Raw genomic sequence first — 13,719 nt, 5'->3', positions numbered from 1 at the left:
CCGATCAATCAGTTATATGGCAGCTATAGGATATAGTCGACCGATCCCGGTCGTTCCGACTTATATACTGCGTGCAAAGGAAACAAGTGTGCAAAGTTTCAAGTCGATAGCTTTAAAACTGAGAGACTAGTTTGCGTAGAAACAGACAGACAGACGGACAGACGGACATATATCAACTCAGGAGGTGATCGTGATCAATAATATATACTTTATAGGGTCGGAGATGCACACTTTTGACCAAAATTATAATACCCTCTGCAAGGGTATACAAATACTTAACAGCTTTTGAAATACTTTTTGAACCGATAAAAAAGTATGTGTAGAGTAGATGTAGAAATGTAGAGTATGTAGAGTAGATAAGTAAAGTTTATGTGTAAAGTAAATATGTCAAAATTAAAGACCAACTTTCAAACCCAAAAAAAAACTTCAAATTTCATTTAAGTTTGAATAATAAATCTGAATAATAAATTGCCGAATCCCTTTATTTTTTGGGCTTCCATTTTGAGGATTATTTATCTTGAAATGTTTACCAACTGTTGACATCGTACCACTCGGAGTTGGAGCAGAGGTTGCCGAACTCGCCATTGGATCCGGAATTGCAGCCCTGGGATCCATAGTCGCAGCTGGAGTAAATCTGGGCGCCGATCATGTTCGTAGTGGCGTAGTTACATGCCACAAGCACCTGGTTCCATCCATCGCGGTTATAACGGGCGGCGGCACAGCCCAGACGAGTGTTCTTCTCGGACATCATCACGGTGAAGTGACCAATAGCACTATGGATGGAAAAAAAAGGTTAAACAAAATTCCCTTAAAGTGGAATATCATTCAATAGCATAAGATTTAGTAAAAAATATTTGTTAGTAATTGAATAATGTTTCATTAATTTATCCTTATCCTTATCCTTGTATGTTTTATGAAAACGAAATAATAAAATTACTCAAAAGTTCAAAAGGAAAGAAAAAGTCGATGGACATCGACTTCCATCGCCATGCTTATATCAACTCTGCAGGTGATCCTGATCAAGAATATACTAATATACTAACAATATAAAAAGAATCTTATAAAAGTGAAATAAGCCGCACTAATCAATGTGCTATACACAGGATATTCAAATTACCATCCCTTTCACTTACGGTCCACTGTAGCCGGCGGGGTAGCCTCCAGAGATAATGCCGCTGTTGGAGTTGTAGACCTCGTCAAACCACATCTGGACGCTGTTGTCGAGGATATATCCCATGTCAGGCAGGTCGCCGGAGTAGGCCTGCCAGGCCAGGTTCTGTCCGGAGTACTTGAAGGCGTCGGTGTTGTGGCAGCTGTCGTGCACCATGTTGCACTGGCGAACATTGAGGGAGGCCAGATAGGCCAACTCATCATCCCACTCCATGGTGGCCATACGGCAGGCGGCATTATGGTTGGGATCGTATCCTCCAGCGATGTAGTTGCGCTTATCATTGTGAGAGTGGACAAAGACCCACTTATAGTCGTCGTTGATGTCGATCAGTTCCGCGTCCCCGGGACAGGCGCTGTCCCACCAATTGCTGTGCCCGCAGGCGATGTGGCTGCCCCCGTTGCAAATGTCCCACGAGCAGTAGTCGGTGGCCTGGGACACTCCCATGACCGCCATCAGGATTGTGAACAAAGCGAGCTTCATATTGCCTTCGACTTCTAGCGATTACTATGGAGCTTCTGAGTAGACGGTGAGTTTATATGGCTCCTCGAATGACCACTTATCACCTAAAGAGTTACCATATATTATCATCAGCCGAGCTAGCCGAGCTCCATTTAAATTGCCGTACACAACAGACAAGTATAATCTAATCGTCGTACTTCATTTACGGGTTATTCATTTTGTTGTGTGCCAATCGGTTTCCTCCGATAGTATGATCTTTGTCAAGGTGCCCAGCTGAGAAATTCAGGAAAATATTTATTGGTATTTGAATTTTCACATTTTCTTACAAGATGGAATTGTTAAGTCTGTAAGTCTCTTCACAAATCCTTACATAAAGTTATAGTTGATATTTTCCTTAGCAACATATTTATTAATGTATTATTTTATAAAATGAGGGATAACCAATTTAAAATATAATTTATATATAGAATTGCGCCCTATGCGTTTTTTCGAGGACATGTTTCCGACTGAAATAAATATTTAGATAAAACGCTATCAATCGATCATTGAACTTTATTATAAAAATCTTTTAGGAGACGATTTATGGGTATCTATGAAACCAGCAACTAACTATACATGGTGTATAGTTAGTTTCCGTACAATTTTAAGCATTTAATCAACACTTGCACTTTCTTAAAAAGAGGTATCATTCATAACAAAAGGTTTGTTTAAACTATAGACAAACAAATTTTTAATGTTCATTGCAACAAGAAAGGAAAGCTAACTTCGGGCGGAGCCGAAGTTTATATACCCTTGCAGTTAAAACCGGATATATATCGCAAACATCGGATATAGTTGGCCGATCCTTATGGAAATAGGAATATATAATCCAATTTATTACGATACAAAATCTAAAAAAAGTCCCAAACTTCTATCTTCAAAAATACGAAAGTTGATATTTCTACCAAATACCATTTCCGATCGTTCAGTTATATGGCAGCTATGGGATATAGTCGGCCGATCCTAATGAAATTTGATGGGTTGGATCAACTGACCAAAAATAGAATCTGTATTAAATTCCAGCTTTCTATCTTCAAAAACACGAAAGTTGGGTCATTTCCGATCGTTCAGTTATATGGCAGCTATAGGATATAGTCGGCCGATCCTTATGAAATTTGGCATGACGTTATGTTTTGCCAAAAATAGCTCTCATGTCAAATTTGAACTCTCTAACTCTAAAAACACCAAAGTTATACCATTTCCGATCAATCAGTTATATGGCAGCTATAGGATATAGTCGGCCGATCCGGGCCGTTCCGACTTATATACTGCGTGCAAAGGAAAGAAGGGTGTGTGCAAAGTTTCAAGACGATAGCTTTAAAACTGAGAGACTAGTTCGCGTAGAAACAGACAGACGGACAGACAGACAGACGGACAGACGGACAGACGGACAGACGGACATGCTCATATCAACTCAGGAGGTGATCCTGATCAAGAATATATATACTTTATAGGGTCGGAGATGTCTCCTTCACTGCGTTGCACACTTTTGGACAAAATTATAATACCCTCTGCAAGGGTATAAAAAACAACATTTTCGTTATCTAATCACTTAATAATCTATACGGGTGGAAATTTGTTTTGGCTTTTTAGATTTTAATAGGATTAAAAAAATAGCTTGAATCAAAGAAATCTTTCTACATATTTATAAATAAAAAAACTTATTATTCTATGTTTAATATATTTTAACAAACTGCAGACAGTATTAAAAGCTTCCAAATACTCAAAGAACAGCCAAACAGAAAATCGATAAGACATCCAATTGATGCCGTGGGGTAGGTTGACAAATTTTTCAGTCCAGTACCGGCAGTTAATAAAATTTGAACCTTATCCGAACTGATACATTCAATTTATGGACTTCTTCCTTAGTTCGCAGCGATCGTGTTTAACTTAGTAAACAGCTTTTTTACTATCTTAAATTAGTCACAAATATATGGCCCAATTTAATTAAATCCACCCGATTTTAAAGCTTGAATTAATACTTGTGTTTTTGAAGTATTAACTACGTGACCAGAAGAAAATTAATATTTCTGTCTGAAAATTCGACAGCAGTTCGACAGCTTGTCAAGTGTTAGTCATTTTACTTCTCCAAAATGGCTCGACCGATTTTGGTAAAATTTTGTGTACATATCCGTTAGGGCTAAGAATCGGACACCGTCTCCCTAAATGTTAAGAGCGGGATTAAAAAATTATTTAAATTAAACTCCTCCAAAATGGCTGCTCTTATAGTAATGAATAACAGAAAGTAGGTTGTGAACGTAACTTATCGTACTTTTATGTGTGTCATATGCCCCTGACATAGGGCCCTGCCGACCACTGATCTACAGTCAGCAATGTCAAGAAAACGCAACTGGGCCAATCTGAGTCGTCGAATGGTCATTTCTAGAGCCGCACAAGATAAAAGAGCAAGAAGATCAAAAGATTAAATCGAAGAAGATAATGAAAAAGTGCGTGTGAGCATGGCGCAGTTACTTGAATCACAATCGAAAGAAGCAAAAGGTGAACGTACGACGAAGGCAACTGCAACAAACAGAAACGCGAAGATTCAGAGTTAAAAGAAGAAGAATTTATCAACAACGGCAACAAGTTAATCGAGCATTTACATTAGAGCAATTTCTTCGACTAGCATTCCAGTAAGAACCTGATGTTAAATATCATGGCATGTAAACATTCTCCTTGAGGCAAATAGGATACGACATTGAGGGATAAAACACAATGATAAACTATTTGGCGGCTCTTTGTTTCTTCTTTCAGGTGATTTCAGACAAACTCTTCCCGTTATTCCACGTTCAACATGCCCTGATTAAATTAATGCTTGCTTAAATCATCACTACAACTGATGAAGAATATTCGCGTTCAAATGCTTCGGGATCCATCCGCCAAAACTTTCTCTAAACAATTGTTAGATATTGCCGATGGGAAAGTTTCTGTACGTGAAAAAATGGATGTACGTACATATGTACTGGTACTCTCTTTCCTGTCCCTCTAATTTAAAATATAGAATTTTAAATTTCCTTACTAACTCCTCTTAGCTTAACAAATTTCAAATAGCTTAATATGTACTAACAAATCGTTTCTCGAGCGCCCCTCGGTCGTCTGGGCCTCTAAGCTTTATGATGAATACAGGAATGCTAGCTGATGCTCTTATTGATGCACAAACCATTTCCAGATTATGAAAGACCGCGAAAATAAAAAAAAAAATACTGGAAAATATTTATTAACCAAAATTAATGAAAAAAAAAACAAGAAAGGAAAACTATCTTCGGGCGGAGCCGAAGTTGGTATACCATTGCAGTTAAAACCGGAAATATATCGCAAACATCGGATATAAAGCAAAGGAAAGAAGGGTGTCTGCAAAGTTTCAAGTCGATAGCATTAAAACTGAGAGACTAGTTCGCGTAGAAACAGACAGACAGACGGACAGACGGACATGCTTATATCAACTCAGGAGGTGATCGTGATCAATAATATATATACTTTATAGGGTCGGAGATGCACACTTTTGACCAAAATTATAATACCCTCTGCTAGGGTATACAAATACTTAACAGCTTTTGAAATACTTTTTGAACCGATAAAAAAGTATGTGTAGAGTAGATGTAGAAATGTAGAGTATGTAGAGTAGATAAGTAAAGTTTATGTGTAAAGTAAATATGTCAAAATTAAAGACCAACTTTCAAACCCAAAAAAAAACTTCAAATTTCATTTAAGTTTGAATAATAAATCTGAATAATAAATTGCCGAATGCCTTTATTTTTTGGGCTTCAATTTTGAGGATTATTTATCTTGAAATGTTTACCAACTGTTGACATCGTACCACTCGGAGTTGGAGCAGAGGTTGCCGAACTCGCCATTGGATCCGGAATTGCAGCCCTGGGATCCATAGTCGCAGCTGGAGTAAATCTGGGCGCCGATCATGTTCGTAGTGGCGTAGTTACATGCCACAAGCACCTGGTTCCATCCATCGCGGTTATAACGGGCGGCGGCACAGCCCAGACGAGTGTTCTTCTCGGACATCATCACGGTGAAGTGACCAATAGCACTATGGATGGAAAAAAAAGGTTAAACAAAATTCCCTTAAAGTGGAATATCATTCAATAGCATAAGATTTAGTAGAAAATATTTGTTAGTAATTGAATAATGTTTCATTAATTTATCCTTATCCTTATCCTTGTATGTTTTATGAAAACGAAATAATAAAATTACTCAAAAGTTCAAAAGGAAAGAAAAAGTCGATGGACATCGACTTCCATCGCCATGCTTATATCAACTCTGCAGGTGATCCTGATCAAGAATATACTAATATACTAACAATATAAAAAGAATCTTATAAAAGTGAAATAAGCCGCACTAATCAATGTGCTATACACAGGATATTCAAATTACCATCCCTTTCACTTACGGTCCACTGTAGCCGGCGGGGTAGCCTCCAGAGATAATGCCGCTGTTGGAGTTGTGGACCTCGTCAAACCACATCTGGACGCTGTTGTCGAGGATATATCCCATGTCAGGCAGGTCGCCGGAGTAGGCCTGCCAGGCCAGGTTCTGTCCGGAGTACTTGAAGGCGTCGGTGTTGTGGCAGCTGTCGTGCACCATGTTGCACTGGCGAACATTGAGGGAGGCCAGATAGGCCAACTCATCATCCCACTCCATGGTGGCCATACGGCAGGCGGCATTATGGTTGGGATCGTATCCTCCAGCGATGTAGTTGCGCTTATCATTGTGAGAGTGGACAAAGACCCACTTATAGTCGTCGTTGATGTCGATCAGTTCCGCGTCCCCGGGACAGGCGCTGTCCCACCAATTGCTGTGCCCGCAGGCGATGTGGCTGCCCCCGTTGCAAATGTCCCACGAGCAGTAGTCGGTGGCCTGGGACACTCCCATGACCGCCATCAGGATTGTGAACAAAGCGAGCTTCATATTGCCTTCGACTTCTAGCGCTTACTATGGAGCTTCTGAGTAGACGGTGAGTTTATATGGCTCCTCGAATGACCACTTATCACCTAAAGAGTTACCATATATTATCATCAGCCGAGCTAGCCGAGCTCCATTTAAATTGCCGTACACAACAGACAAGTATAATCTAATCGTCGTACTTCATTTACGGGTTATTCATTTTGTTGTGTGCCAATCGGTTTCCTCCGATAGTATGATCTTTGTCAAGGTGCCCAGCTGAGAAATTCAGGAAAATATTTATTGGTATTTGAATTTTCACATTTTCTTACAAGATGGAATTGTTAAGTCTGTAAGTCTCTTCACAAATCCTTACATAAAGTTATAGTTGATATTTTCCTTAGCAACATATTTATTAATGTATTATTTTATAAAATGAGGGATTACCAATTTAAAATATAATTTATATATAGAATTGCGCCCTATGCGTTTTTTCGAGGACATGTTTCCGACTGAAATAAATATTTAGATAAAACGCTATCAATCGATCATTGAACTTTATTATAAAAATCTTTTAGGAGACGATTTATGGGTATCTATGAAACCAGCAACTAACTATACATGGTGTATAGTTAGTTTCCGTACAATTTTAAGCATTTAATCAACACTTGCACTTTCTTAAAAAGAGGTATCATTCATAACAAAAGGTTTGTTTAAACTATAGACAAACAAATTTTTAATGTTCATTGCAAAAAACAACATTTTCGTTATCTAATCACTTAATAATCTATACGGGTGGAAATTTGTTTTGGCTTTTTAGATTTTAATAGGATTAAAAAAATAGCTTGAATCAAAGAAATCTTTCTACATATTTATAAATAAAAAAACTTATTATTCTATGTTTAATATATTTTAACAAACTGCAGACAGTATTAAAAGCTTCCAAATACTCAAAGAACAGCCAAACAGAAAATCGATAAGACATCCAATTGATGCCGTGGGGTAGGTTGAAAAATTTTTCAGTCCAGTACCGGCAGTTAATAAAATTTGAACCTTATCCGAACTGATACATTCAATTTATGGACTTCTTCCTTAGTTCGCAGCGATCGTGTTTAACTTAGTAAACAGCTTTTTTACTATCTTAAATTAGTCACAAATATATGGCCCAATTTAATTAAATCCACCCGATTTGAAAGCTTGAATTAATACTTGTGTTTTTGAAGTATTAACTACGTGACCAGAAGAAAATTAATATTTCTGTCTGAAAATTCTGAGACGGACATAGGATACTTTTGATCCAGTTCGACAGCTTGTCTAGTGTTAGTCATTTTACTTCTCCAAAATGGCTCGACTGATTTTCGTAAAATTTTGTGTACATATCCGTTAGGGCTAAGAATCGGACACCGTCTATTTTTCATCTCCCTAAATGTTAAGAGCGGGATTAAAAAATTATTTAAATTAAACTCCTCCAAAATGGCTGCTCTTTTAGTAATGAATAACAGAAAGTAGGTTGTGAACGTAACTTATCGTACTTTTATGTGTGTCATATGCCCCTGACATAGGGCCCTGCCGACCACTGATCTACAGTCAGCAATGTCAAGAAAACGCAACTGGGCCAATCTGAGTCGTCGAATGGTCATTTCTAGAGCCGCACAAGATAAAAGAGCAAGAAGATCAGAAGATTAAATCGAAGAAGATAATGAAAAAGTGCGTGTGAGCATGGCGCAGTTACTTGAATCACAATCGAAAGAAGCACAAGGTGAACGTACGACGAAGGCAACTGCAACAAACAGAAACGCGAAGATTCAGAGTTAAAAGAAGAAGAATTTATCAACAACGGCAACAAGTTAATCGAGCATTTACATTAGAGCAATTTCTTCGACTAGCATTCCAGTAAGAACCTGATGTTAAATATCATGCACAATGGCACGTAAACATTCTCCTTGAGGCGAATAGGATACGACATTGAGGGATAAAACACAATGATAAACTATTTGGCGGCTCTTTGTTTCTTCTTTCAGGTGATTTCAGACAAACTCTTCCCGTTATTCCACGTTCAACATGCCCTGATTAAATTAATGCTTGCTTAAATCATCACTACAACTGATGAAGACTATGCGCGTTCAAATGCTTCGGGATCCATCCGCCAAAACTTTCTCTAAACAATTGTTAGATATTGCCGATGGGAAAGTTTCTGTACGTGAAAAAATGGATGTACGTACATATGTACTTGTTTCTCTCTTTCCTGTCCCTCTAATTTAAAATATAGAATTTTAAATTTCCTTACTAACTCCTCTTAGCTTAACAAATTTCAAATAGCTTAATATGTACTAACAAATCGTTTCTCGAGCGCCCCTCGGTCGTCTGGGCCTCTAAGCTTTATGATGAATACAGGAATGCTAGCTGATGCTCTTATTGATGCACAAGCCATTTTCACATTATGAAAGTCCGCGAATATAACAAAAAAAAAAATACTGAAAAATATTTATTAACCAAATTTAATGAAAAAAAAAAACAAAAGAGAAAAACTATCTTCTGGCGGAGCCGAAGTTGATATACCCTTGCAGTTAAAACCGGAAATATATCGCAAACATCGGATATAGTTGGCCGATCCTTATAAAAATATCATAATATAACCAATTTATTACAATAAAAAATCTAAAACAAAAGTTCCAAGCTTCTATCTTTAAAGTACCAAAGTTGGTATTTTTACCAATTACCAATATATCCGAAGCAATTTCTGATCGTTCAGTTTTATGGCAGCTATAAGATATAGTCGGCCGATCCTTTTGAAATTTGGTAGGTCGGATTAACTGACCAAAAATATAATCTGTACGAAGTTCTAACTTTATATTCTCAAAACCACGAAAGTTGTGTCATTTCCGATCGTTCAGTTATATCGCAGCAATAGGATATAGTCGGCCGATCCTTATGGAATTTGATGGTTTGTATTATTTTGTCAAATATAGCATTCGTACAAAATGCAAACTCTTTAACTCTAAAAACGCTGGTTATAGCATTTCCGATCAATCAGTTATATGGCAGCTATAGGATATAAATTAACAAGTGTGAGGGGAGGGGAACGGTCGAAGTGGTGTCCCTCGCCGCTGTCTCCAATAATTAGTAGCCGGTTGGCCGTACTGCTCCTATGCTGCGATAAGGAGATATGGTGGAAGGGAACTGTCCTTCGATACCGCTGGCCTAGAGACTCAGTCGGTATATTAGTTAATAAAGGATTTGACGACTCAGTGCCGGAGTTTCATTAGTATGAGCTGGTGCTCTTGCTTTATTGAATACTAAATATGAACTAACTTAAGACTTAACAAAAGCTCATGCAAGACCGCATGCCCGTGGCAGACCGCTAACCATGGACTTTTGCAGAAGTCATACGATCGCTGTCAGCCAATGAGACAAGGCCACGGTCCATAACGGCCCATGAGCTTTAACGGCCACCAGTCCATAACGGCCCATACATGAGTGGTATAAGAGTTTGTAATAATCATAATTATACTAATAATAAGTAATAATAATAATTATACTAAAAAATGGTAAATATTTATAAAGGGAATTGGCCTGCTCAGCCTAAGCTGGGAGTTGGTTGTTAACTACTCCCCCCTTAAATTGGACACCGTCCTCGGTGACGGCCAATTCGTCGATGGACTATCATAATTGGGATGCCTTTCGTTTGCGCCTGCAGTGTTGATGGAGCAGGACCAAGCCGCATAGTGTGAGGCTGACGGCAACTCCCGCGGCGAACCACATCCTTGGTGCACCTCCAGCCGACGCGTCGTCTTTGAGCTCCTGCATCAGATGTAGGTTGTGCTCGTTCATTCGTTGTGGTAGTGGCTGCCTTAGTATGTGACCGTGTCCCGTGATGTTAGTTAAGGCCGCGATTCCCAGGCTCTTTTCCACAGAGTAATTGAGGCTCAAATCCTTTCAAAAGTAAAAAGGTGGGTCTCTATCATGGTTGCTGTGGGACCGTCATCGATGGTAATCCTCGTAAGTTTTTCGTCGACGATTATTACTCCGTCGTCCACGATTGTAAGGGGTTTCAGATTGCTGATTGCTGCCTGGCGCAAGGTTTAGTTGTGGGACGCCTTTTGCAAAATGTGGCCCACTTGGTAGAAGCGCAATCGGAGACTGCTAGGACTCCGTCGTCGCATTCCGCCACGATGTTGTCTCTTATTTGTAGCATAGTACGGTAGTGTGCGACCGGGGAGAGCAGGACTTTTTTACAGATAAGCTTAACTCTAGGATACTGGACTATGTAAAAACATTAGATTGAAAAAATTTATATCTTAGATACAGCCATAAGGCTAACTATGGGGACCTCCGTGAGCTGTTCGTCAAAGATAGATTTGAGGTCGTTGTGATTAAATATATTTATAATATTGTTCTTAACAAGTGCGAGCATGCAATTTTGTAACTCTGAAATAAGGATTCTATTCCTGGCTAGAAGTGTTTCGAAAAGGTGGCCGGCGTCAACTAACCCGTCCCTTTTTTCCTTGAGAATTTTATTTACTAAATCTGTAAGTTAGTTAATGTGTTTCTGTGTTGATTACAACCTGCCTATTGCTTGCGCTGCTTCCTGTGTTTTAATATTATAGAGGTCCTCCGCGTCGGCCGTGCATGCCACATCCTAGAGTGCCGAGTCCAGGAAATCTAGGCTCCTGGCCATTCTATCCAATAACGGAATATACTTTGCGTGAGAGAGTCGGTGGTTAGCGTGCTCGCTATAGACAGCAGTAAGATTAGTATCACGGCAAGCCTGTGGGGATTGCGGTAGTATCGAGTTCTGTATAACATAAGGGCGAGTATGGATGGTGTAGATGTTTATTTTATATTGTCCTTATGGACCACCCTCCCTTTAATGAGAACCGACGTGTTTAGATCTGCTTCTATGCGCTCTTCTGAGTAGAGCGGCGTCAGCTTATTTCCGCGTCTTTTATTATTGCGCCCGAGAACCTTTTCCCCAACTTCAAATACTCTGTTTTGTCTTGAAGTGTTGATTCTGTCGAGGTTGGTCTGTTGCGCCTTGTCAATCTTGGCTCTAATAGCCGAGTTGACTTCGTCGCTGCTGGCATGGATAACTTCCGCTGGCCTACAATCCGTGACTGAGTGCAACGATCTATTGTATTCTACCGTAGCCCGCAAAATTAATTCCACAGTGTCGTCAATTTTTTTATCGATTTTGAGGCACCTGGCTATTTCTGCCAAGGTGCTGTGGAATCTTTCCACTTGGCCATTGGAGCTACTGTGAAGCGGTGGCGCATTAATGACATCGATGCTGTATTGGTTCTTCAGCAAAGACGTAATCGTTTCAGAATTGAAGGAAGCCTCATTATCACAATAGATGGTTCTAGTTTTGTGGTAGAAATTTACCAATTGGAGTATAGGGGCCCGTACATCAACTATTGCCCTAGAAGATAAGGGCTGTACAATGGCGAACTTTGAGAACTTATCGATGCAAGTTAGGAAGGTCTTTTTGTCGGTAGAGAAAATGTCAATATGTAACATCTCCCCTACATATGAAAGAATTGGGGTGCTTCCTAACTCCTGTCGCTTGGGGTGGCGATCGTATTTGGCTTTATTGCAGACCTTGCAATTCGCGACAACTTCGCTGGCCAGTTTTGACATGTTCGGGAAATAGTAGTCACGAAGAATTTGCTTGGCGTTTTCCTGCGCAGCCCTGTGGGCGCGGTTGTGTTCGGCATAAACGATTTCCAGCTGTTCATTGGTATTTGTAATGTCAGTTACAAAGTTTTTACAGTGCCGAAATTTCGTTGCAGGGAACTCCTGCCTCAAGGCGTGTTGAATACAAGCTAGTGTCGGAAAGTCGCAGTCGATCGCGTTTACGACGTTGGCGTTGATGATTTCTTTTACAGATTCGACAAGTAGGGTTTTGTTATTAAAGTGAATAACGTGGCGAGTTCTATTGCCAAAAACAATGAAGTCTCGCCGAAGTGTTTGGTTTGCCTCTTCCAAAATAATTTGGTTTCTGAAACAGTTTAGGGGTTTATCCGTAGTCTCGATGGTGTATGAGAGCGAAAGCTCACTATGCACCGTGGCAGCATCGGACTGAGCCTCATCCTCTAGGTTGTTCAAGTGTTGCCGAGACAGTGCATCGGCTACAATTTTTTGCTTCCCAGGCATGTAAAACACCTTCCCTTTGTTTTGGTCTATAAAGGCCTTCCATCGCTTGATTTTAGTGTTGGTGTTTTTGTCAGATACCGCGTAAGTCAGCGGCTGGTGATCTGTGAAGATCCGAACCCCCTGAGTGCCGTAAAGGTAGTTCTGTAGTTTGCCTATGGCCCAAACTATCGCCAACAATTCTCTTTCGTTGGTGGCGTAATTTAGTTCGTGATCTTTAAGCGTACGCGAGATCATTGTAATGGGCCTCTTGTTTTGGGACAATACCGCGCCTATTCCACTGGCTGAAGCGTCGGTGGTAAGGTCAAATGGTAATTTGAAATCGGGGTACATCAGAATGACATCTTCTGATGCCAGGATATTACGCAGATGGTCAAACGCATTGCGCTGGGTTTCATCCAACGTAATAGGAAGTTTTTTCGACATGTTTTTACTGACCGATCCGTTTTGCCCTTTGAGAATGTGAGTAAGGGGCCTGGCAATGGAGGAAAAATTCTTAATAAATATTCTGTAATAGCCCGCCAGGCCGAGGAAGGACCTGAGGCTAAACAGAGTTTTGGGTTCGGGGAACTCTTGTATTGCCCTGACTTTTTCAGGGTCTGTTTTTGTTCCCCCTCTAGTAACTATAAAACCTAAAAATTCTACGCTTTCTTTAAAGAATTTAGTCTTTTCTCGTGCCACCTTCATGTTGGCATCGATAAGCCGCTTAAGCACTATATCGATGTGCTTAACATGTTCGGTTTCGTTTTCGGAAAAAATTATAACGTCATCGACGTAGACGTAACATATCTTGCCTATTTCTTCCCGCAGCACATCATCGATGGCTCTTTGGAAAATGCTACCTGCGTTTTTTAATCCGAAAGGCAGTCGGCAAAATTCGTATTTCCCTCCATTAACTGAGAACGAGGTTTTTTCCCGATCTTTCTCGGCCAAGTATATCTGATGGTACCCTGACCTCAAGTCTAGGGTAGTAAAGTATTTGGCTTTCCCCAAGTTCGCCAGAATCA

The 13,719-nt window shown here is 39.8% G+C and overlaps 2 protein-coding genes across 2 annotated transcripts; both read right to left on the bottom strand.

The window, feature by feature from the left end:
- Positions 1-431: 431 nt before the first annotated feature.
- LOC122321912 (venom allergen-1-like) lies at positions 432-1,690 on the bottom strand. Its single transcript, XM_043212983.2, has 2 exons — positions 1,134-1,690; positions 432-773 (listed from the first exon to the last, which is right to left on the bottom strand). The coding sequence occupies exons 1-2, from the start codon at positions 1,649-1,651 to the stop codon at positions 527-529; spliced, it is 765 nt and encodes a 254-aa protein (XP_043068918.1). The 5' UTR covers positions 1,652-1,690; the 3' UTR covers positions 432-526.
- A 3,679-nt stretch (positions 1,691-5,369) lies between these two features.
- Positions 5,370-6,630, bottom strand: LOC122321917 (venom allergen-1-like). Its single transcript, XM_043213020.2, has 2 exons — positions 6,072-6,630; positions 5,370-5,711 (listed from the first exon to the last, which is right to left on the bottom strand). The coding sequence occupies exons 1-2, from the start codon at positions 6,587-6,589 to the stop codon at positions 5,465-5,467; spliced, it is 765 nt and encodes a 254-aa protein (XP_043068955.1). The 5' UTR covers positions 6,590-6,630; the 3' UTR covers positions 5,370-5,464.
- Positions 6,631-13,719: the final 7,089 nt, after the last annotated feature.

The sequence above is a fragment of the Drosophila bipectinata genome, chromosome XR, assembly GCF_030179905.1.
Source record: "Drosophila bipectinata strain 14024-0381.07 chromosome XR, DbipHiC1v2, whole genome shotgun sequence".
NCBI lineage: Eukaryota > Metazoa > Arthropoda > Insecta > Diptera > Drosophilidae > Drosophila > Drosophila bipectinata.
The sequence above is the reverse complement of the archived record's forward strand: the minus strand, read 5'-3'. Positions and strand labels throughout refer to the sequence as shown.